The sequence below is a fragment of the Trichomycterus rosablanca genome, chromosome 8, assembly GCF_030014385.1.
Source record: "Trichomycterus rosablanca isolate fTriRos1 chromosome 8, fTriRos1.hap1, whole genome shotgun sequence".
NCBI classification, from domain to species: domain Eukaryota; kingdom Metazoa; phylum Chordata; class Actinopteri; order Siluriformes; family Trichomycteridae; genus Trichomycterus; species Trichomycterus rosablanca.
The window spans coordinates 30,931,540-30,955,022 of record NC_085995.1 but is presented as its reverse complement, the minus strand read 5'-3'; the positions used below and the strand labels follow the sequence as shown (position 1 = coordinate 30,955,022).

The 23,483-nt window shown below is 38.3% G+C and overlaps 1 protein-coding gene across 1 annotated transcript in view; it reads right to left on the bottom strand.

Annotated features, from left to right (window-relative positions):
- Positions 1–22,882, bottom strand: part of gramd4b (GRAM domain containing 4b) — a 41,994-nt gene extending 19,112 nt beyond the window's left edge. The window contains exons 1-3 of the mRNA XM_063000033.1: positions 22,831–22,882; positions 14,187–14,394; positions 7,984–8,104 (exon numbers count right to left, since the gene is read on the bottom strand). Of these exons, the coding sequence (XP_062856103.1) occupies positions 7,984–8,104; positions 14,187–14,394; positions 22,831–22,859 (358 nt within the window). The 5' untranslated portion in view covers positions 22,860–22,882. The remainder of the gene's footprint in view (positions 1–7,983; positions 8,105–14,186; positions 14,395–22,830) is intronic.
- Between the last annotated feature and the right edge of the window lie 601 nt (positions 22,883–23,483).

Sequence of the window (23,483 nt, the reverse complement as noted above, 5' to 3'; positions counted from 1 at the left end):
TGTTAAAGAGAAACTTGCAGGAAAGTGCTACTTCAGCACATCTAACACTGTAAATTTTATAATAAAAGCTACAGTTATGAAAATGCTAAATATTTCAATTTTCCATTCAATATTTAAAGCATTATGAAGAATCAGGAATAACCTTGAGGTAAATGAGTTTGTTCTGTCCCTGTTGATTGATAGTGATGTCTCAAGTCAGAACTTGTCCTGTTATCTCCCATGATACCTGCAGCAAACCAGTACTGTCACTCAGCTGTAAACAACCCATTTAGTAAACTACAACCCATTTAGTAAACTACCACCCATATGGCCTCTGTGAATGTTGTTACGCAGCTGGTGAAAAAAGAAGTTGAATAGATGTTAAAGAATGATCTAATTGCTTGTGCAAGGAAACCAACTGCTCAACAGCCATTAACAATGCAAGCTTACGCTAAGTGCATGGGAAGCCACGCCCATGTCTGCCAAAAGAACCGGGGAAGACCAGTGACGAGAACACAAAGCCTGTCCTGTAATCCGGATCTTTATGGAGAGTTATGAAAACTACTACTACTACAATGCTATAAGCGGATCTATTGAAGATTGAGCATGAGCTAAAAACGTGAAATGTGTGTATTATTTTTAAAGACACAGTTGCTTCCATATTAGTTGTAAAACAAGTTTTGTTTTTTTTAAGTTATTCTTACATGAGGGTGGAGTGCAGCCTTTTCTTCTCTTTTTCTGCCCTGTATGTTAAAGGTGTGGCTGCCAAGTTTTATATTCACCTAAATTAAAAGTATTTTTTTCCCTTCTTTTTAATGTTCTTTAAGTTCCTAAGTATTTGGCTTGCAACTATGCATGAAAAAAAACATTTCCCAAAGAATGTTTAAATAAAGACTTCTTTGCTGGTTATCCGATGACCAGGTAATCATTAACATCCCTACTAAAAGCCACCAGTAATTTACTAAGAAGAGTTAAGCATGAATTATAGCTTAAATACATTATTATAAGGATGAAGATGTTCACTGACACTAGGTCTAATAGGGTTTTAGTATGACAGATTGCAACATCCAATCCCCCTTCTGCTAAACTATCAGCAGTCTCTTAATTGAAATCTCCATTATCACTAAATAAGTAAAGAAAAGGTCAGCTGTACCACATCAGCATCATATTATTTCTGCACAGCAGGCATCATCTGTAGCTTGGAGCTGCTCTTTATTAAATGGATGGAGAATCACAGTTACAGATTATCAATATCTGGCTTTTTAAAATACAGAGGCCCGTGTTGTGTAAGAACCTATTCATAAACCTCACTGAGATTTACACAAAGACATATGAACACCCTCATTTAGCCTTTCAGCAGGGTTTTGTGTTCTGGATCTGTGTAAGCCTGATAATTCATGTGGCACAGCAGACTGCAGGTAATACTGGCTAATAATATAAAGCAAAGATGACTATGAAGATGAATGAATGTATAAATATAACTACTACTAATAATAAAAAAGGTTTTTGTTCATTCATTGTCTGTTTTACCACCACTTTATCCTATTTAGGGATGCAGAGGGTCTGATTCACTGGGTGAAAAGCAGGAAACCCCCCCCGACAGGTTGCCAGTTCATCACAGGGCAAACACACATACACATATTCACATACTCATTCATACCTAGAGGGACATTAGTATTAAATTAATACTATTATACACTATAATTAAACTGACTGAATGACTGTGGGAGGAAACAACATAATTTAAACAATTTGTCTCACTGGCAGCAATTTGAAAAGGTTAGCAAGCAGCAAACTGATTGGACTTGAGTGCAGCAGCAAGTGGTAAAAACTGAACGTGAAAGCAGTCAATGTGCACGGTGCACGATGCTCAAAGGTAGCGCATTGGCAAGATAAGCAGAAACAAATCAATCCATAGGAAACAATGTCACAGCCAAAACTACTGCTCTGACTGTGGTCATGAACTGAGACGACCTCAGCATTTCCAAGCATGACATGGATCTGCATGATCAATGGAACTGACATGATAAAAAAATAACACAAATAATCTTTGTTGTTTTAGTCAGTTAAGCACTGTATGGCTATGATCTACATTAATTCAAATGTATACATGTTATTACCTCTCTACTAGAAAGTACAGCTTCACTATATGGTGTCAATCATCCAGAAAAAATCTGATTACTGACTGACTCATGAACTTAGAGGTTTCCCAAAACCATAGGGGGTAGAATCAAGGACGGATTAAGGATAGTCTGGGCCCCTGGGCAGCTCACTGTTGGACATATTGTCAGGCATGAAAAGAACATCAAATAGCTCAGTTAAGTGTGTGTATGCATTCAAACGGTGGTTGAGACAGGACACAAGTTTGTCAATGACAACATTGAAAGTTTCGATCCGAAACTTGTCCTTTCCGTTAAATGCTACACCTGGCTCTGCACTATCATCAGACATAATTTTGCGCTTCTTTGTACGCTGGAGGTCATGCCTGTACTCTTGGGAGACAGCAGTGGTGACATTTAAAGCTGCCCCTTCAAACACCTCAAAGTTATCTCTCTGTGCTGCCACAAAGTCTCGTAAAGACAAGAGAAGTTGTGTAGCTGTACATACAGTGGGGTCAAAAAGTATTTAGTCAGCCACTGATTGTGCAAGTTCTCCTACTTAGAAAGATGAGAGAGGTCTGTAATTTTCATCATAGGTACACTTCAACTATGAGAGACAAAATGAGAAAAAAAAAATCCAGGAAATCACATTGTAGGATTTTTAAAGAATGTATTTGTAAATTATGGTGGAAAATAAGTATTTGGTCAATAACAAAAGTTCAACTCAATACTTTGTAACATAACCTTTGTTGGCAATGCCAGAGGTCAAACGTTTCCTGTAAGTCTTCACCAGGTTTGCACACACTGTAGCTGGTATTTTGGCCCATTCCTCCATGCAGATCTCCTCTAGAGCAGTGATGTTTTGGGGCTGTCGCTGGGCAACACGGACTCCACAAATTTTCTATGGGGTTGAGGTCAGGAGACTGGCTAGGCCACTCCAGGACATGAAATGCTTTTTATGGAGCCACTCCTTCGTTGCCCGAGCGGTGTGTTTGGGATCATTGTCATGCTGGAAGACCGAGCCACGTTCCATCTTCAATGCTCTCACTGATGGAAGGAGGTTTTGGCTTAAAATCTCACGATACATGGCCCCGTTCATTCTTCTCTTAACACGGATCAGTCGTCCTGTCCCCTTTGCAGAAAAACAGCCCCAAAGCATGATGTTTCCACCCCCATGCTTCACAGTAGGTATGGTGTGCAACTCAGCATTCTTCTTCCTCCAAACACGACGAGTTGAGTTTTTACCAAAAAGTTCCATTTTGGTTTCATCTGACCACATGATATTCTCCCAATCCTCTTCTGGATCATCCATATGCTCTTTGGCAAACTTCAGACGGGCCTGGACATGTACTGGCTTAAGCAGGGGGACATGTACTGGCTTAAGCAGGGGGACACGCCTGGCACTGCAGGATTTGAGTCCCTCTCGACGTAGTGTGTTACTGATGGTAGCCTTTGTTACTTTGGTCCCAGCTCTCTGCAGGTCATTCATCAGGTCCCTCCGTGTAGTTCTGGGATTTTTGCTCACCGTTCTCATGATCATTTTGACCCCACGGGATCGAGGGAGCTTATCAATGGTCTTGTATGTCTTTCATTTTCTTACAATTGCTCCCACAGTTGATTTATTCACACCAACCTGCTTGCCTATTGTAGATTCACTTTTCCCAGCCTGGTGCAGGTCTACAATTTTCTTCCTGGTGTCCTTCGACAGCTCTTTGGTCTTGGCCATGGTTGACTGTTTGAGGCTGTGGACAGGTGCCTTTTATACAGATAACAATGTCAAACAGGTGCCATTAATACAGGTAACGAGTGGAGGACAGAAGAGCTTCTTAGAGAAGAAGTTACAGGTCTGTGAGAGCCAGAAATCTTGCTTGTTTGTTATTGACCAAATACTTATTTTCCACCATAATTTACAAATAAATTCTTTAAAAATCCTACAATGTGATTTCCTGGATTTTTTTTTCTCATTTTGTCTCTCATAGTTGAAGTGTACCTATGATGAAAAATACAGACCTCTCTCATCTTTCTAAGTAGGAGAACCTGCACAATCAGTGGCTGACTAAATACTTTTTGGCCCCACTGTATGTCAAGATCATGCTTCTGCAGCTGCAGGCTTGTGGCTTGGAACCTCTGTAGTATTGTGTCCCAGAAGTATGCCATGAAGGCCATCTCCAATGTGTCCAATTTGTCACAGAGTGCAGAGGCTTCACTTCGAGTTACACATTTCTCCTCCATATCTTTAGACATATCATTCAATGCCTCTCTCAGTTGTGCATAATATTTCCAAAGAGCCTTAGTTGACTCAGCTCGTGCGCTCCATCGAGTACCTGACAGTGATTTCAGTGTGAGTTTGATATCAGTATCACGGAAAACCTTTCCCCACCTGTGTGTAGATGATGCACAAAATGTGTACATTGCCTGTACAAAGTCAGAAAAACGTCCAGCTTCTGGGCTACTGTCAACAGCATTGACACCAACTAAATTCAGTGAATGTGCTGCACAGGGGACATAACAAATCAAAGGGTTTCTTTGTTTAAGATGAGCTTGGACTCCATTGTACTTTCCCGACATGTTACTTGCATTATCATATGACTGGCCCCTACAGTTGGATAAGTCTAGGCCCAGATTCTCCACCATAGCAACGACACACTCTGCCAAACTGTCCCCACTATGGTTTTCAATAGGCTCAAAAGCTAGAAAACGCTCAACTACATGTCCGTCATTATTAACAAACCTGAAAATAAAAGTAAGTTGGTCCACATGAGCAAGGTCTGGAGTGGAGTCAACTATAACAGAGAAGTATTTTGATTCTTTGATCTCATTAACAATTGCCTGCTTTGTTCTCTGTCCCATCAAATGGATAAATTCTTCACACACTGTCGATGATAAGTAGGACACAGAACCTTTTCCCTTACCTCCAAACCTTTGGAGGTGCTCAGCTAGGAATGGGTCAAAAAAGAGTTCTATGATGCCCAAAAAATTACCATTGTGGGCTGATCCTAATAGCTCATCATCTCCTCTGAAAGCAAGTCCCCTCTCCCCCAAAAACTGGATGACTACAACAACTCTTTTCAAAACTTCCCGCCAGTATTGTCTTTCTGCATCAATTTGTTTGACAATATCAGAATCAATTGTTGCTGTGCCTCTGGAGCGATTATATAATGCTAGCATGCAAGCCCTATGCTCCACACTCCCCTCATGCTCACCAATCCGCTCTGAATGTTTCCAGTCAGAAAATCCATGAACAAAAGTATTGTGCTTACTGGAAAACAGTTTGCAAGCAAAACAATACACACAGCCAGTTGAAGGAGAGTAAAGTAGCCACTGCCTAGTCACAGTTTACCGTTGGGTAGAGAGCAACTGAGTAGAGCATTTGTAAACCTCTATCCCTGACTGAGGCTGGGGACTTAGCACTTCTGTTTTGAAATGCAGCTTCTCCTCTACTAACAAGAATCGACTTGGCTTGGTCGGTAATGGTACTGGGCCATAAAGCAGGGTCGTTGACCGTTTCACAACAGGAGTTGGGGTCCTTGCCCTCCTCATTTGAAAAACGACACTCACACGATGCAGCTGGCTGGTCTGATTGTGGGTCTGACACACCTGCAACTTTCCTTTCATGGTCTTTCTGCTGCTGGTCTGTGGTAGCCTGGCAGGGCTGGCATTCCTGCTCTGCACCTGACTGGGTCTGCAAAGGTACATAGTCACTGACAGGTGACACTAAGCCAGTGGTGAGCACATCTTCATTGCTAGAACTCTGATCACTGCTAACATTAGCAATACTTGTCTCACTCATATCCAGCAGTTTCTCAAAGAAGTTTGAGATCAAAGGAACGCTTTTCAGGAAATCTGCCTGATTTGCTTCCTTAATCTTTTTTGCTTTTCTTTTTGAGGCACCACTTTTTTGTTTGGGATCCATGTTATTAATGGAAAGTGTTTCTTAAGATGCAAATATAGAAGCTTGTCTTGCAAATTCCTATTCCTATCCAATACTTACTATGTTGTTTCTATGTTGTATGTTCAAGAAAAAAATACAATCACAAAATTGTAGAACTAGATACAATATGTAATAAAAAAAGGCTGACCTATAACAATTTAGCTAAATTGTTGTTATTGTAAATGTATTGTATGTATGTACTAATATTATAAAGCTTACACTTCTACTTCTACTATTATCAATAATGTAATATGCAAATAACAATAAGCTTTTAAAAAAAGCTGTGAGTTGCTAGTTAGCAACGTTACACTAGCCTTGAAAAAGGCTGTGAACCTTTCAAAGTTTAATATATTATATATAGTAATATAATATTATATCATGTAATATAATATAATATAATATATAAGCCTTTGAAAAGACTATGAAAAGAATGTAACAGAATATATGCAATATAGTATAGTATAATATGATATAAAAATATTTATATATATTATAAAATAATATAATGCAGTATAAATGGCAATGAGCCTTTAAAAAGGCTGTTGGTTGCTGATCTGGTAATAGCAAGGTAAAAGTTGTAGTAAAAGCACAGAGCAAGTTCGCAAGCTGAACTGTCTGAATGTGAGGAGTTTTGATACTGGCAGGGGGTTTTATATAGATCTTGCATATTCACTTGGAAGTTCTCGCAACACCTGATTGGCTCAGCCCCCATGGGAATTTAGGGCAATGTAACAATTTTTCACCACTGAGTGAGAGAGTGGGGGAGGGGCAGCCACTATCTACTACAAAAAATGCTGTTTTGTGTGTGTGTGTGTGTGTGTGTGTGTGTGAGAGAGAGAGGCATGGAGAGGGAGACAGGGGGAAGGTTTTGAGTATATTAAAAATGCTGTGTTAATGATATTAAATCAAGTTTAATTATTGTCGAGACCCCTTCACACTGCCTTGAAACATGTCAAGTCATGTCAAACTGTCATTGAATAGTCATTGAATAACAAACTGAATAAAATATGTTTTCCAATAAATAATCCTCAAACAAAATATCAGGGGTACACGCATACGCAGCCACAGCTACTACAACAAAACTACTTGCTGTTTCATCATCTGTCACCAAACCAAAATTGTGCTACTCAGTAAAATTAGCTTGCAGTTCTGTTGTATGAAAAGGCACTTTTCCTTTCATGCATTCCTTTAGAGCTAGAGTGACCACTGGTCTCTTTACTGTTGTTTATTAAAGGGGAAACATGAAACTAGTCAAATGGCTTGTTGTTTTCACATAAGTGAAATCACACCCTTGACCAAATTCACTCAATTTAATCGGTGTCAAAGATAGCATTCATCAGACAAATTGCTTGTCTTAAATTTAAATAATAGCTAAATTAATTTGTGTCTCTGCGCTTAAGAGAAATTGAACATAATAATTTTGAAACAATACAAATTCAGAAACATTAAGTAAGGGCCTGAATCGCATATTTGCAACAAAACGTGTTATGAAATATGGTAGCTTGCCTGGCAATTTGTAGGTCCCTAGAAAGTCAAGGAGCCATGGTAAACGACTTCTATGGAAGTCAAGGGCCCCATAGCAGGGGCCCTCGTGATCAAGGGCCCTCTAATGGTATGCCCTGCTCTTCTCTAGGGCCCCCTGGTAGGGGCTCTCATAACCAGGGCCCTCTAAAAATATGCCCCCCTCTTTCCTAGGACCCCTAGTAGCCAGAAGTCGAAGTCAGAGCAGTGCCACAACGCCTCATCCATTTTCATAAGGGGCCCAAAAGCATGGCTAGGGCCCAAAAGCATGGCTAGGGCCCCCAAAAGCATGGCTAGGGCCCCCAAAAGCATGGCTAGGGCCCCCAAAAGCATGGCTAGGGGCTGGCCCCACTGGCACATTTTTGGCTGAACTGTTCCTTTAAGATTGCACGTCAAAATCTGATGCAAGCTCCCAAAGCACAGGATGTCTGATTACACTGAAAAAGTACTTACGAAGGAAATGTTTCTCCAATAAGGCAATCTCAAGGTGACCCTTAACTTCATTGAGCCTGTCCACCTCTGTCCTCTGGTAGTCCTGGATGGTAGCAGCCATGGTGATTGACCCTGGACCAGCCTGAACACAGAAAGGTTTATATTCACCACAGATTCTGAGCACAGCCCCTCGAAATAAAGACAACTGCTAGCTAACAAAACTAACACCTCTTCTGTAAATAAGCTTGCGAAGACCATAAGTCCAGACTAAATAGGAGAACAATGATCAATTGTTTGTAGAGATAATGAAGCAATTCAAAAAAAGAATAGTTAAATTACACAGGATTACTAGCCCAATCACATAGTAGATTAAGGCTAGTTAGTATATGTTATCAAGTAATGAACACAGAATATGCTTGTCAGGGCTATTGGTGTATTGATAATGGTTAAATCAACCACATGTTTTTACAAATCAGATTTTTGGTAGAAAAACAAGTACTTGGTTCACTAATAGGTACAGAAATAGATGGAATGTTTGATTTATTTGGCTTTGGTGTAATTTTTGCCAGCTAAAAATTATTCTGGTTCCAGTTTCCCCCAAAATTGCCAATCCATCACAGGGCCTCAGCCAACCACTACCGCCATGGACCAGGGTTTAAACCCTGAGCAGTTCTATAGGCTGGCTGGGCAACTACATAGAGACATAATTATGTGATCGATTCAGTATTAAACCAGTACTTTAGATATTTTTGGAAGAATTGCTCCAAAACAAAGACAAAAATGACTGTACAGACTGTTTTCAGCAACAAGTTAGAAACCAGGGTCTATCATGTTATGGGATTGTGTCAGTCCCTTTGGCAAAGGTAATTTACACTTCTGTGATGGCAGCATTATTGCAGAAAAGTATAATGAAAAAAAATAGCCTTTGACAGAGGGTTAAATGAGTTGTCACTTTAGATTTCACTTGACCACTAGAGTGTAACATATGTTTCTTTTCATAAGTCCAGTCTAAATGATAAATGAGCCAAAGGTCAGAGCCAAAGAAGCAAACACAGGAAGGGGAAAAACCCCAAAAAGCAAAACAAAAAATGGTACATTTAGCTAAACAAAACAGAAAAATTATTATCTCCAAACCTCACTATTGAAATACCACCAACATGATTTTTTGCTAAACATTTGTCTAACAAGTTCAATTTTATGCACCTGTCCTAAAGATGTTTTTCAAAAGCTTTGGGAATCATCCAAGTGTCTTTTTGCAAATGTGAAAGGAACACTGCTTTCCACTGATTTGCATCAATACAGTGATACTACAGTGCAGTTTGCAAATTCATTTCATTTCCACAGCAAACAAATTGCTTCCCATAGTCTATCATTCCAGCAACAGCACCATAGCCCTGCTTCACAGGTTACACTCCACCATTTACAAAGCAGTGAATCAACTGGAACTCATCCAGGCTCTATAACACCAGACTCGCTGGGACATTAAACAGTCATCTAACTGGAAGTACAAGATGTTTTACACCAGGTTTAATAGGGGTCAGTGATAAGGTCACCAATTACAGACTCCTGTGGGGACCGTATTCAAGCCAACTGGTGCAAGAGGAAACACATTTTAGAAGCTTGTCCAGACACAAGCTAAAAGCAAAGTAAAAGTAAAAGATTCATATTATGTACAGAAAGCAGGACAACAACGCAAAAAGTAAACAGGTGAAATTGTTTTACATAAATTCAAAGCATGTGCTATTCAAACACAAGATCGATATCTTACCCTGCAATAGTAACAAAGGAGCTGTTGTAATTCCGACAGAGAAAGAAAATGTACACAAAGCCGTCACATGGACGCTGTGGCTGTTCATATCGTTTTGATATGTGAATATAGGGTGGATTGTAAAGATCCAGGCATATACAGACAGCTCACAGGAACCAATAAAAACTTGTATGTATTTTCTGTTAAACCTGTTTAGTAACCTGAAAAGATATTTGGGTGGGGTTGAGTCAGTCTGTGTTATTTTTACAGCTCGACACATCCTAGCTTACTGTTAAGCAGATACACTACCATCACTGATATGGAAAACAAATACATGTAAATGGCTTACAGGTGCCAAAAATAACACATAATGATTAACCTATAATCATTAACTGCACCTTATTAACCTATAAACAATGGAACAAACAATGCTATTGGTTAAATGGGTCATTGAAATACATTTCCAACAACTGATTTATATTTAAATTAAAAATGAAAAACATGGGCAGCATGGACACAATGAAAAAATGGTTGGTGCAGCAGTCTATTATGCTAGCCTGTCAGCATTAAGACCCAACGCTGAGATCTCAGCGGTCCTTTTGGCTTAGTTTGTGTGGTGCCCATAATGTGAGTGTTAAGCCAAAATTTGCACGCTGTAGTGGAAGGGCACACAGGGCGAGCTATGGCTTTCTAAAAGAATCCACTGCTGGTTGATGTAAAACAGAGTGTTTTGGTTCTGTAATTATGTAAAGGCACTTTGAGACATTGACAACTGTAAAAAAAACACTATAAATTGATAGAATTTGATAAATTTTACTGGGGGACGGGTTCTTGTCTGCGGCTCACCTCGGCCAGTGTGGGGGTGGTGCAAGTGAGGAGGAATTGTAATACAGAATAGGAAATTAATAGTTTGGAAAGAAAAATGGAGATTTGCACTTACACAGATCAGTCATAACATTAAAACCACCTCCTTGTTTCCACACTCACTGTCCATTTTATCAGCTCCACTTACCATATAGAAGCACTTTATAGTTACTGACTGTAGTCCATCTGTTCCTCTACATGCTTTGTTAGCCCCCTTTCATGCTGTTCTTCAATGGTCAGGACTCTCCCAGGACCACCACAGAGTAGGTATTATTTGGGTGGTGGATCATTCTCAGCACTGCAGTGACACTGACATGGTGGTGGTGTGTTAGTGTGTGTTGTGCTGGTATGAGTGGATCAGACACAGCAATGCTGATAGAGTTTTTAAACACTTCACTGTCACTGTTGGACTGAGAATAGTCCACCATCCAAAAGTATCCAGCCAAAAGCGCCCCGTGGGCAGCGTCCTGTAACCACTGATGAAGGTCTAGAAGATGACCAACTCAAAACAGCAGCGACAGATGAGCGATCGTCTCTGACTTTACATCTACAAGGTGGACCAACCAGGTAGGAGTAGCTAATAGAGTGGACAGTAAGTAGACACTCATACCAGCACAACACACACTAACACACCACCACCATGTCAGTGTCACTGCAGTGCTGAGAATGACCCACCATCTAAATAATACCTGCTCTGTGGTGGTCCTGAAGAAGAACAGGGTGAAAGCAGGATAAAAAAAGCATGCAGAGAAACAGATGGACTACAGTCAGTAATTGTAGAACTACATAGTGCTTCTACATGGTAAGTGGAACTGATAAAATGGACAGTGAGTTTGCTTTGTTAAATAGGTCATGATAAGTTACTCAGTTAATCATTTAAAGGGGAACAGTACATTTTGGCTGTTTTGTTATATTACAAATACATTGTTTACTGTCAGAGCATTTAAGGAAAATCATAACCGTTTGACAAACTAGCCCCTGACATCACTGTGCTTGTTTTAAAAAGAGTGTTGAAGGAAATGTATGGTGATCTGGCTCTCCTTGATCAGACTGGGGGTTGTGCAAATGGCAGCGAATTCTCAGCTGGGAACTGGAAATAACTAGACTGGGAGATAAAGAGTGGAAAATCCAGAAAAAACATCAGGCTGTGCTCACAAAAAACTAAAATGATGAGCAGGACTTCATGTGGAAATAGTGATCCCACATCTTATTATCAGTACATTTTACTGGAAAAATAAACAACCTACGATCAGTACAAGACTACAGAAATCAGGGAGCCAAGGACAATTAGAACATCTAAATTTCCACCACCACGTCGTCACCAACTAAATTCAATACATTATAAAATCAATAAACCCAAATCAGCCAAAACAGAAGCAGAACAATCAATACACAAAACAATCAGAGAGGCTGACCTTCTGTTTGTCAGCCTGATCCGGTTCAATATTTTTGGAAGGAAATTATTTATCTCGGCGTCTAAACACCCCTATATCACTGTGCCAGGAGACATAACAGATATTAATTTAAGTAAAGAAACCACCCGGGCACTTCTGATAGCACTAACCGTCGCCGAGAAACCACGCTTATCAACTGGAAATCCAAAGATACCATTAGCATCACCCACTAGAGAAAACTATTTATGGACTTCATATTTTTCATTTCATGTTTAACTGCGTAATCCTGGTCAGGGTTACAGTGTGTCAGGTTACCAGACGTACTGCGCATGCTTCAGTAACACACCACAAACAGGACTCCACCATATTGTGCTTATGGACTATTTTGTCCACACCTGGGCATTGTACGGCCCGCAGGCCACATCCGGCCCTTTGGCTGTCCCCAACCGGCCTGCATGAGGTCAGTGGCAATTAAAAATCAGACGTAAATAAATGTACATCACACATGCAGTACATAAGGATTGTTTTTATTTTGACAGGACCGCTATTTCTTTACATTTACGTAAGTTTCGCATGTACATGTGTACGAGTGTATCCAGGTTCAACGTAACGTAAACGAACAGAACTAAATGCGACTGATAGAAACGGTAAAGTTTTAACAAAACAAAACTTCTAAGTATTTATCGCCATTGCAGTACTAAACACAGAGAAATACAAGAATGATGCAGAGCGTCACATCTGAAGCTTCGCTGCAAAATCAACAAGAACATTTTATTAAGTTTTTCACAGTCACGATCAGCTTTGTGATATCCAAAAGAATATCCAACAACAACAAAGGACTGAAAAACAGCAAATAAGGTAATAAAAAAAATAGCAATAGCACTTTGTGTTTAGTTTATTTAAAACCTGCAAATTTTGTTCACACCTATTTACGAAAAAGTTTAAATTACGATTAAATAGTGAAATAATGTTGATGTTTTTTACTCTGCCTGCTTCTCATTTTCATTGCCTAATTGTAGCATCTCCTTTTAACAGTAACAGTTTATCAAAACTGTACAATTTACTGCTTTTTTATAAAGAGATCAAATTAATATTGAGCAGAATTAACTTCACCCTATTGGTCCGGCCCTCCACAACAGTCCCAGTTTCTTATGTGGCCCCTCAGAAAATTTAATTGCCCACCCCTGATTTTGGCCATACTGTGAGGGGATCAATTTTCATCCATTTGTATCAACTTCTTTCACTGTTGCGTTCATTTACATTTACATTTTCAGCATTTAGCAGACGCTTTTATCCAAAGCGACTTACACAATGAGCGGAGCACGATGAGCGATTGAGGGTTAAGGGCCTTGCTCAGGGACCCAACAGTGGCAACTTGGTGGTGGCGGGGCTTGAACCGGCAACCTTCTGTTTACTAGTCCAGTACCTTAACCACTGAGCTATCACTGGCCGTTCAGAATTAAATTTGCAACAAAGTGATTATTATATTGCTCACCACACCTCAGGCGAGTAGCTACAATACCTTGTGAAATGATCATTTTCACAATTGGTCTGAGCAGCAGTTCTTGAATTAGAGCTATGGTGTAATCAGTGCATACGCTTTTTGGTTGACCCCTTCGCTATCCATGCAGATACAAGCCCTAAATTCAAATTCTGTCCTCAGTGGTAGAAAAAAAACATTTTAACTTGTGTTACATTATCGTCATCTGCTGCTGTTGAGCAGAAACACAAATGATTGTCATGGTAACCAATACTTTAAGTAAGTGAAATGACGTTGTTGTGTCCATCAGTAAAATAATTTTAAAAGTTATGTGAAAAGGTAGAGAGATTCCTTCTTTGACTCTCACGACTCTCTCTCTCTCTCACACACAGAGGTGTTATCATCTTCTTTAAAAAAAGAACCAATGACAGACAAACATAAATAACAATATACTGTATATTTACCATATATATTTACATATATCATATATATGAGAATATATATTTCCTTATTCAACACAAAACACACAAACCAAATATTAATATAACAACCATTTTATCTTTTTTAAAGGCTTTATCAAGCTCTCTGTTAGCCAAGGTCAACGGGTCTAAACCAATGAGAAGACATTTTATTTCCCACACAGCACTTACGCAGTTAAGTCCCTGCCTGCCAAAGCTACAGAAGGAATGTGTTGCAAACTGCCCTGATTAGCTTCCACTTGACATTTATAGACACTTACAGGGTCACGGAGTTCCTCTGCATCTTTAATGGAGGCCGAAGGTTTTATCAGGAGGTCGTCATTACACTCACTATCCGACACGTTGGGCGACTCCGCGATGTCCAGGAAATCATCTCGCCTCTGTCCTCGAAACCTTATCTTATCCAGTCGCTTTAGCATCTTCAGTTCACGACTCCACACCTTTATCTTAACATGGTGAACTGCAACCCTGTAGGAAAGCCCAAAAAAGAAATATGAAATACACAACAGTGATTCTCAGTTATAATAATAATAAGAAAAGTAAAGCTGTGCACACAGGTGTAAAAACTAATCTGCTCATGTTTTATATCATTATACAGATCCTAAGAGCAACACATTTTGTAAAACATAAAACTGCTCTTTAAAAGAATAAAAATCATTAACAACACACATATCACCCTTATGGAAAAAGTGGTTTCCCCCTTGGTTACTCAAACAACTAGTGTACCAAATAAAATTGATTAGTCAGGCTTTCATTCAGCCAGCCTAGAACAGAAATCTCATTCATCTTCAAACTTAATATCAAACTCAATCAGTCACCTTAGAGTTGTTTCAGAATCATTATTTTCTGATCTAATTAAATTGAACCACATTGCTAGCAATTAACTTCAAATTATGGCTGGTTGAAATAATGGTGAATTTAATCAGGAATGGGTTGAAATGTGTCCACACCAAAGGAAAAGACTAATATAAAATTAAAGTGTTTAGTTGCAGTCATTGTCACTAAAATGGTACAAATGTGCATTTACTGAAGCTATCAGGAGGTAAATAATTACTGTTTAACACTACTATTGTATATTCTCACAAATAATGTATGACAATGTTTCCAGCTGGTGGTAGACACTGTGATCCTGATCAGGGTGAAAAGAATATTCAAGATAAATAAACAAAAGTATTATCAGACTTACAAACAGTTACTTACACAGTTTAGTTGCAATCATTTCCCCAAAGGACAAATGTGCAAATAGTGATGAGAATATACAAAAAAGGTGCAGGTTAACACTAACACTTTTCTCTGTACAATCACAAAAAGGCCAAAAAAATCATTGTGGGACTGAACAGAAGTTAATCATTTAAACACAGAAAAGCACTCAGTTAATTATTAAACACAGCTACATTAACAATACAATCAAACCTTTCAGTTCCTCATGTATGAAAACCAAGATATTAAGGATCTGTATTTATTTTCTAGAAGCCACAGAATTCATAACCAAACTGCAAATCTGAAATGTTCTAGATGTTTCCGTGATCGCTTCAGTCATGTTGCAACACAAATCCAAACACAGCTTGGAAAAAAAAATTTAATCCTTTTCAGCAACAAAAGTCCACAATGAAAATGGCATTGTTGTGCCGAGTCACAACTCAGCTCAGAGGTCTGACCTCAGAGCAAAAAAAACCCGAACCCGGGAAATAAAGCATGTGGGACGGAGCCCGTATGCTACAAAGCTTTGGCTTTGCTCTCTCTTTTTCCTCCTGAACAGGAACATCGTGCTTCTCATGTTAATGAGAGAACTTAGTGCAATGTAGCAACATCCTTATTCAGTACTGGACGGCTGCTGGAATTTCATGAATAAGAAAAGAGTTTGGTGATGAGGCACAGCTATTCAGATTTGTTTATAGACAGGTTTCTTACACAGATATGTAAAATGAAAGAGAGAGAACTTCTGGAGATAAGACTGAGAAGTATTAGTGTAGACTTCAGAACTTCAGAACACAATTTAACAAGGTATTAACAAGCAGGATATGTCAAATGCACTACTAAAACACTTCTGTATAATCTGAAGTCTATCATAAAGCCATTTAAAATGTGTTTTTGTTTGTTTTGACCATTTTTCCCTCAAAAACTAATGATGCATTGATACCATTTTGTCCCCTTTTAATACTGACAACGAAACCTGATTATTAATCACCTCAGCAGACAATGATACATAACAGATAACAATAACCCCCCATCAAAACATATCAACAAGTCATTGAAAATTGATGAAAACTTTAAGATGACTCCTTTTACTTATTTGATAGTAAGGTTGAGTATAATTTATATCATGACGACTGGCCGTGTTCATTTAGCCAAACAGCATTACAGATTTAATTTGTTAACAGGCTGATTGAGTGGTACAGATGTTGGATAACTAGGTTCCTTAAACAATAGGTCTGAATACTCACTTATAGTAAATTTCGTTTTTTTATTTTTAATTGATTTTTGACAACCACTAAAACATGTCTGTGTTACATCATTATGGGTGAATATGTTTATTTCAAATAAACTGCAGCCAAGTGCACAAAACCTCAAGGAAACTGAAAAGTTTCTGAACACACTGTACGTTTGATTATTGCTTAAATAGAGTATCTAAACAAAAACAGACAAAGAATCCATGGTAACACCTCAACATTACTTGCGTGATTAAACTCTTTGTTAAGAGGACAAAGCGGTTTCAAATTCTGATGGATAATTAATGAAAGCCACTTATCCTGCCATGCTTAATTCCAACAAACCGGCCTCCTCTTTAACCCTTAACCACTACCTAAAACTTCACACCTAACTATACACATCACAATCTAAAAATGTCTCCCGTAACATAATTCCATATTTCCAATCTAGCAACTATACAGCATTATAAGACTTTATCTCCAGACAATGCAGTACATACCTTTAAAGTATAAAACTACCATAGATTAAATATTTTTTCTTTACCTAACCACAAACAGAAGCACCTGGAGTTTACCTGATGCTACTAAAACTGGAACCGGGTTCAATAAAAAGAGTAAAAAGAGACAGATACAATATACAGAGATGAACAGACCTTTCAGTACAACCTGACTGCTGCATGAGCAATAAACAATCTACAGCTCATAGTCTGTCTCATGTATGAAACAGCGAACACCTTCTGCTTCGTTCAACCAAAAACATTCTTTAAAAACAAAATTATTCTTACTTACGCACTTATAGCAAACCAAATGGTGTGTATTTTACTTGTCCTACTTTGTTACCATTCACATAAATACCACAGCTGTAGTGACCTTTGGCCCTAGCTAAATTACAGCCATGATTTTATTTGACACACTCCCTTTCAATGATCAATTTATATGATTATAAAAATAAGAACACTTAAAGCCCAATCCTTTGCAGTGTTGTTTTCTCAAAAACATTCAACATTACATATTGAGGCTCCCTAATACAGTTAAACAGCAGATACTTGATCTCCAAAATCAGACTAATGTATGTGATGCACTGGTGCCCATTCCACTTACATCTCTCACTAATCTGGATTAATGATGCCAATATTAGCCTGCAGATGCTGCAAAGCTTTATTTATTAATTGCAAATGAAGACTGAAATAATTGATTATGAAAATGCTTAAAATAAATCACTTTCATTAATAGCTATCTGTTCTGTACTCAACAGAAATCAGATTTTGTTCTCCTAGAATAGACCAGTCACCGTCTTACTGGATCTTTCACATACATAAACCAAGTAATTGAAAGACCGAGTGGACTTAATTTTAAAGTGCCTAAATAGGAATTAAAACACAGATGCATGTTGATATAAGATTTGAAAGCAAATTAAGGCCAAACAGAAGCAGCCAAAGTTTCACAGAAGGTGACTAAATAACCGATGTCGACTTTTACAAAAACTAAAAAATAATAATAGGTTTAAAGGTTTCTGTATCAAACAACTGGATATTTGGTCAGATCTGAAAGCTGAAAGAGAAATTTACAGAACAGTTGATACATGCCCCAAAATGATGATAATGTCTCTGTTTAATGAACCTGATTAAACTGAAAGCTCTGTCCATGACATTTTAATCACCAGATTAAAATATCAGCTAGTGTCCTTTTTTGGACACTAGGGTACAGGCATATTAATATATTAATCTAACCCAGATATTAATCTAACCCTTCTCGCTGAGAGGTGACAGTGCCTCCCACTGAGCTACCGTGCCGAACCATCTAACCATTCTTTAAGAAATCAAGGGCAATATTTACTCCCAAGAGAAGGGTCCAGGTGCTCAGGTGGCACAGCAGTCAATTACGTTACCATCACCACCACTGAGATTCGAGTGCGAATATGAAAATATAGTGTGAAAAAATGAAATGAAAGAAAGGTCCTTTATCCCACCACATAGCACTCAGTCTGTAAAAAGGATTCTGCTTTGTAGACTTCTTTAATGATTACTGTTTCCATTCTTTTTCCATTATTTTGACCACAACAAGCATCACAGAGATACTTTATTGATTATATTAGATAATATATTTGATAGATTACATTATATTGCTCTGTACACTTTGTCACCCTATTGTACTCAGTTTGTCAATCAAAAGAATCACCACCACTAGCATTATAACAATAATCATAATGATAACAGGATAACCAGCACTCAGATGGTACAGCGGTAAAACACGCTAGCACACTAGAGCTGACATCTCAAATCTCAGCCCTGCTACCGGCAAGCTGATTGGCTCATTTGTCAGAGTTGGATGCTGAAGGGGACTCCTTATAACTAATGCCATTACTACCTTTGCTGATTAATGGCGCCAGCATCAGAAGCGAGGGGTAATGAAGATCAGTGTGTGACTCTCAGTGAAAACATTTTGTGCTGAACTCGTCTCGTGCAGGTGAAAAGATGCAGTCGGCTACTGCACACGTGTCGGTGTTAGTCACGGCTCTCCTCCTGTACATGTACATAAACTTAGCTTTCTTAACCACATGCACTGATGTTTCATTTATTTCAGTGCTACAGTAGAATTAATCAATTAGCTTCTTTTTATTGCACAATCTTTGACAGTGAACACTTGATTGTACTCATGTGGTCATTCAGTCTGGAGCCACAATGGTTCAGCAGAAGCTTTTTTTAAATATAGATGAAGACGTGAATAAGCTCTCAGTGGCAAAGTGGTGTCACATCTGACTCCTGGACAGACTCTGAACAAACCTGGTGCTTTTCCATTTTTGAATCAATGTTTAATTGATTCTGATTAGTGTGGATAAATGTTGCCAATAAAAGGCTGGATCTCAGAAAGAGCTTTTGCCAGTGATGCCAGATACTAACATAAACATGGTACAAAACTTACTTTACTTCACTTCATCAGCATGTGTTTAATACAGATAAACATACACTTTTTTTCTCTATGGTGGCATCCAAATATTAGCAGCAGTGGACCAATAATTAAACACAGAACACAAATTACATAAATACATCTTAATGCATACTAAATAAATGCAATCCCAACACATATTCATCAATATGCATTTATTTCCTAGTTTCTATAATAAGAATAATTATATATTATAACAGGGGTTCTTCAGGGTATTTGACTTTTTTGAATTTTTGACTTCATTCATTCAGACTTTTAATGTTGCAGATCTGAGTTACATATAAAATATTTGCAAATCGTGAAGAGCGTAATTTATTTCACATAATGGCTGAATCAGTTAATGTGAACTCTCCCAAAACTTAATTTCCTACACCTACTACATGATGGGTTGCTTCTGAGTACTCGCTTTTGGTTGTCCTCCACATGTTGGTCTAAGCAATTTTTGGAGATGTTACTACCAGTACTTTATTTAACTAAATGACTGAGTACAACATGCACATACACATGTAAACGCAATGCAACACCAGTACATTATCATGAATATTGATATAATCTGTTATTTTAATGTAAACAAACACACACACCTTATTAATAGATATGAGAAGTTTTGGTTGGAAATCACCATTTGTGAGGTATTTGAAGGTTTTAGTTTCTAATGGGCTTTTAGTAGTGTGGATTAATGTTACCAATAAAAGGCTGCTGATGCTGCAGACATCTTTTTATTTCAGGTTATGTTGAACCCTTTAATGTGAAAATAGTGGATGGAATAGAATAAAATCTCTTCATTAGCAAGGGGCACTGTTTATAACCAACAAATAAACATTTGTTAATGCTTTTTACTAGGGTAAAAGCAAACAAGTTCCAAAATTACTGCAGAAAAAAATCCTCTGAGCATAACTTGACATCTGAGGTTTTCTCCACAACTTTGGCAGAGAGACCACTGTTCCATCTAGCTTTTACTTGACCTGAATCATTTGAACAGATGATCCTGGGACCTAAAATGTAAGTTGACTTACAATTGTGGATACAATTGCCATTACAATACAAGCCAATACAAACAATTGTGGATTAAGGGCCTTGCACATGTGCTAACAATGACAACTTGGCAGTGGTGTGTAGTTAAAGTATTCTAGGTTAAGATAATCTACCAGATGGTTGCTATATGTATACATATTTTACTTTACTCAGTTGCTGTATGTGAATGCATTGTGGGTTGCACTTTGTGGGTATATAATGAATGACTGCAGTCCATTGGTTGCTTTGTACACTTTGTCATCTGTTCAACCCAATCAAGTACTGGAAATGCATCTCACTAGTGACCAGATAATGTTTGGGTTCTAGGTCACTTTCAGGCCTGCAAAAAAACCTGGAAATGACATTGTGGTGTGTTTTACTAGTATGACTAAGTACAGCAGTGTTGTTGGGACTGATGTCAGAAAGAGAAGTGTGTCCTAATAAAAAAAACCAACAGCATTCTGTAATCGAAAACTGTTCACAAATGAAATGATACATCATGATTAACACACACTGGTCATGAAAGAGTTATACTGTAGACTCTAAATGTACATCTGAAACATGTGCTAATGGGATATTTGTGTTCATTAAGAGGCCAGTATACATAAACAGTATTTTAAAAACCTTAGATATCCTGCTGCATGTGGTACACTAATACCAGAACAACCCATTACCCTGTCAATACCACGTCAGTGTCGCTGCAGTGCTAAAAATGGTCCACCACTCAAATAACAGCCGTTTAGTGGAAGGGCTCTTTTCACTGACGGATGGGAAAAAGTGGTAAGACAAAATATGAATATGAGTAATGAACAGGAACAGTCACTAATGTACTGTCATAAAGTGCATCTTTATGGTAGGTATAACTAATAAAATGGCTAAAGATTTACAAGGTGTACAGGGTAGGTAAACCTAAGTAAGTGTCCTTAAGTACATACATGTTTTTGTCACAAAAAAGCTTCCAAAGCTTTTTTGTTTAATAATAAATTTTGTTAATTGTCGATTAAAGCTACTTCTTTCTTTTCTGTATATCTGCTGTTATTCGATTGGCTTGAAAACATTTACAGCATTTAGCAGATACTTATAGGCAACTAAAAGTGACCAAACACAATTTAAGCAATTGGGGGTTTAAGGGCCTTGCTCAGAGGCCCAACAGTGGTAACTTGACAGTGGTAACTTGACAGTGGTAACTTGACAGTGGTGAGGCTTGAACCACCAACTTTCTGATTACTTACTAGTCCAGTATTTAAAGCACTTAGCTACCACTGCCCTACAAAACCATGTTAATATAATTTTATATTTACTTGATTGTTAACTAGGGATATAAATAATTAACCAGTTAAACATTAACTAACAAAAGTTACTGTTCAATTAAAAATATCATTAAATTTATTTCCAACTGCTGACCTTTGATTCCAAATGACAGCGAAGCTAGAGAGAAAGAACACCAATTTGAAATACACCAAGACCAACCCTCAGTGTGGATGCGCCAGCTCTGTGTGCAGCAGAACTTGGAGTTTTTAATCCAAACAGACATTTGTTCATGCATTTACGTAATTTACATGATGAACACTGGACTTTTAGGCAGTAAAATCACAAACAGTGAAGCCGGTTTGCATCAGTATGGAGCCTGACAGCATGTTTATCTCTGTGTAACGTTTCAGGTTTTTTTTGTTTGTTTTGTAACAAACATTATATGGATATTTTGCATCTTACTCCAGTATAGAGACAGAAATCTGCTTATTTTATAGTGATTATACTAATAAGGTTAAAACATACGATATACAGACTGTATTTCTATTATTTGATTAGACTATTATAGTAAATCTACATTCATGATGTTGAACTTGTTTATCTAACTGTTGTACATTACTGTCATGTTCACAAATAATAAATATATAATGTGTGACTTGTTGGTATAAATCTGTGATGTGTTTTATGTTTTGATGGGAAGCTACAAGCTTTTCGGTTATTGGGTAACCATTTGCACCTTTTTTAATATTTATAGATACTTAAAAATGTTAGTAACTGTCTTCAGTCTGCAGTTTTAATCCGTACATTTTTTTACTACAGCGAATCCAGATGTTATAGCAGTGAGTATGGTACTAACTGTTAGTCCAGCAGGAATAAACACAATCAGACCAGGTGTGAAATGTTAAACCACTGTAAACCTTTTGTCTTTCCAGGATATTCAACAGGCTAATGTATTTAAAGATCTGACAATATAACAGAGCTCTGGCATTTAGCTCATTATGAAACATATCCAGAGTCTCTACATCACACCCAACCCACCTGCAGGCATACAACAACAGCAGAATAGAACAATGTGACAGATGTTGAGCAGATGCGCCGCCAATGATACAGACTCACAGACAAGAGCACCAGCTAAAGCAAAGCATGCCAACAACTGAAACACATCCGATCTGATCAGATCAGAGAGTAAACAAGCCATCTGACACAATATAACCACACAACAGCCTGTTGTAGCAGCAATTAAACCGCAACTATTTCTACTCACCCTGCACGCAATCTGCAACGAAAGTGCATTAACAGAAACAAAATCTGCCTGTTTTTCTCGTTCCTTCCCCAACAATCCACCTCCCGCACGATAAAATATCAACAGCAAGTCCGGACGGAGTCCTGCAAGCTCCCGCTTGGCCGCCACAACCTGAGACACGGGTGCATGACTGCTGCTGAAGGCCTCTCGTTTCTTTAACTCTCTTACTGAGTCTCCAGAGTCAGTCTGGACCTTCGCCCAGACGGAAGTGACGTAGTTGCTACCCTTAAAGGGACCGTGGCATAATATGTTAGGTGCCAGTACCGTAAAACAATATGTGTCTTCAGGGCTTAGTCCTGGCCTTTAGTACTCTTACTGAGAACATTTACGTTTACATTTTCGGCTTTTAACAGACGCTTTTTATCCAAAGCGACTTGCAGTACTGTGACAGGGTCTTGCTCGAGGGCCCAATAGTGGCAACCTGGCAGTGGTGGGGCTTGGACCAGCAACCTTTCGATTACTAATCCAGTACCTTAATCACTAAGCTACATACACCCTAACAGTGAGGAATTTTGCATGTTCTGTTGGCCTGTGAATGGTTTTTGTCAGGTATGTCTTTCTTCACTTTCTCAAACAATGCATGGATGTATTTAATACTATTTAATACTCAGTTG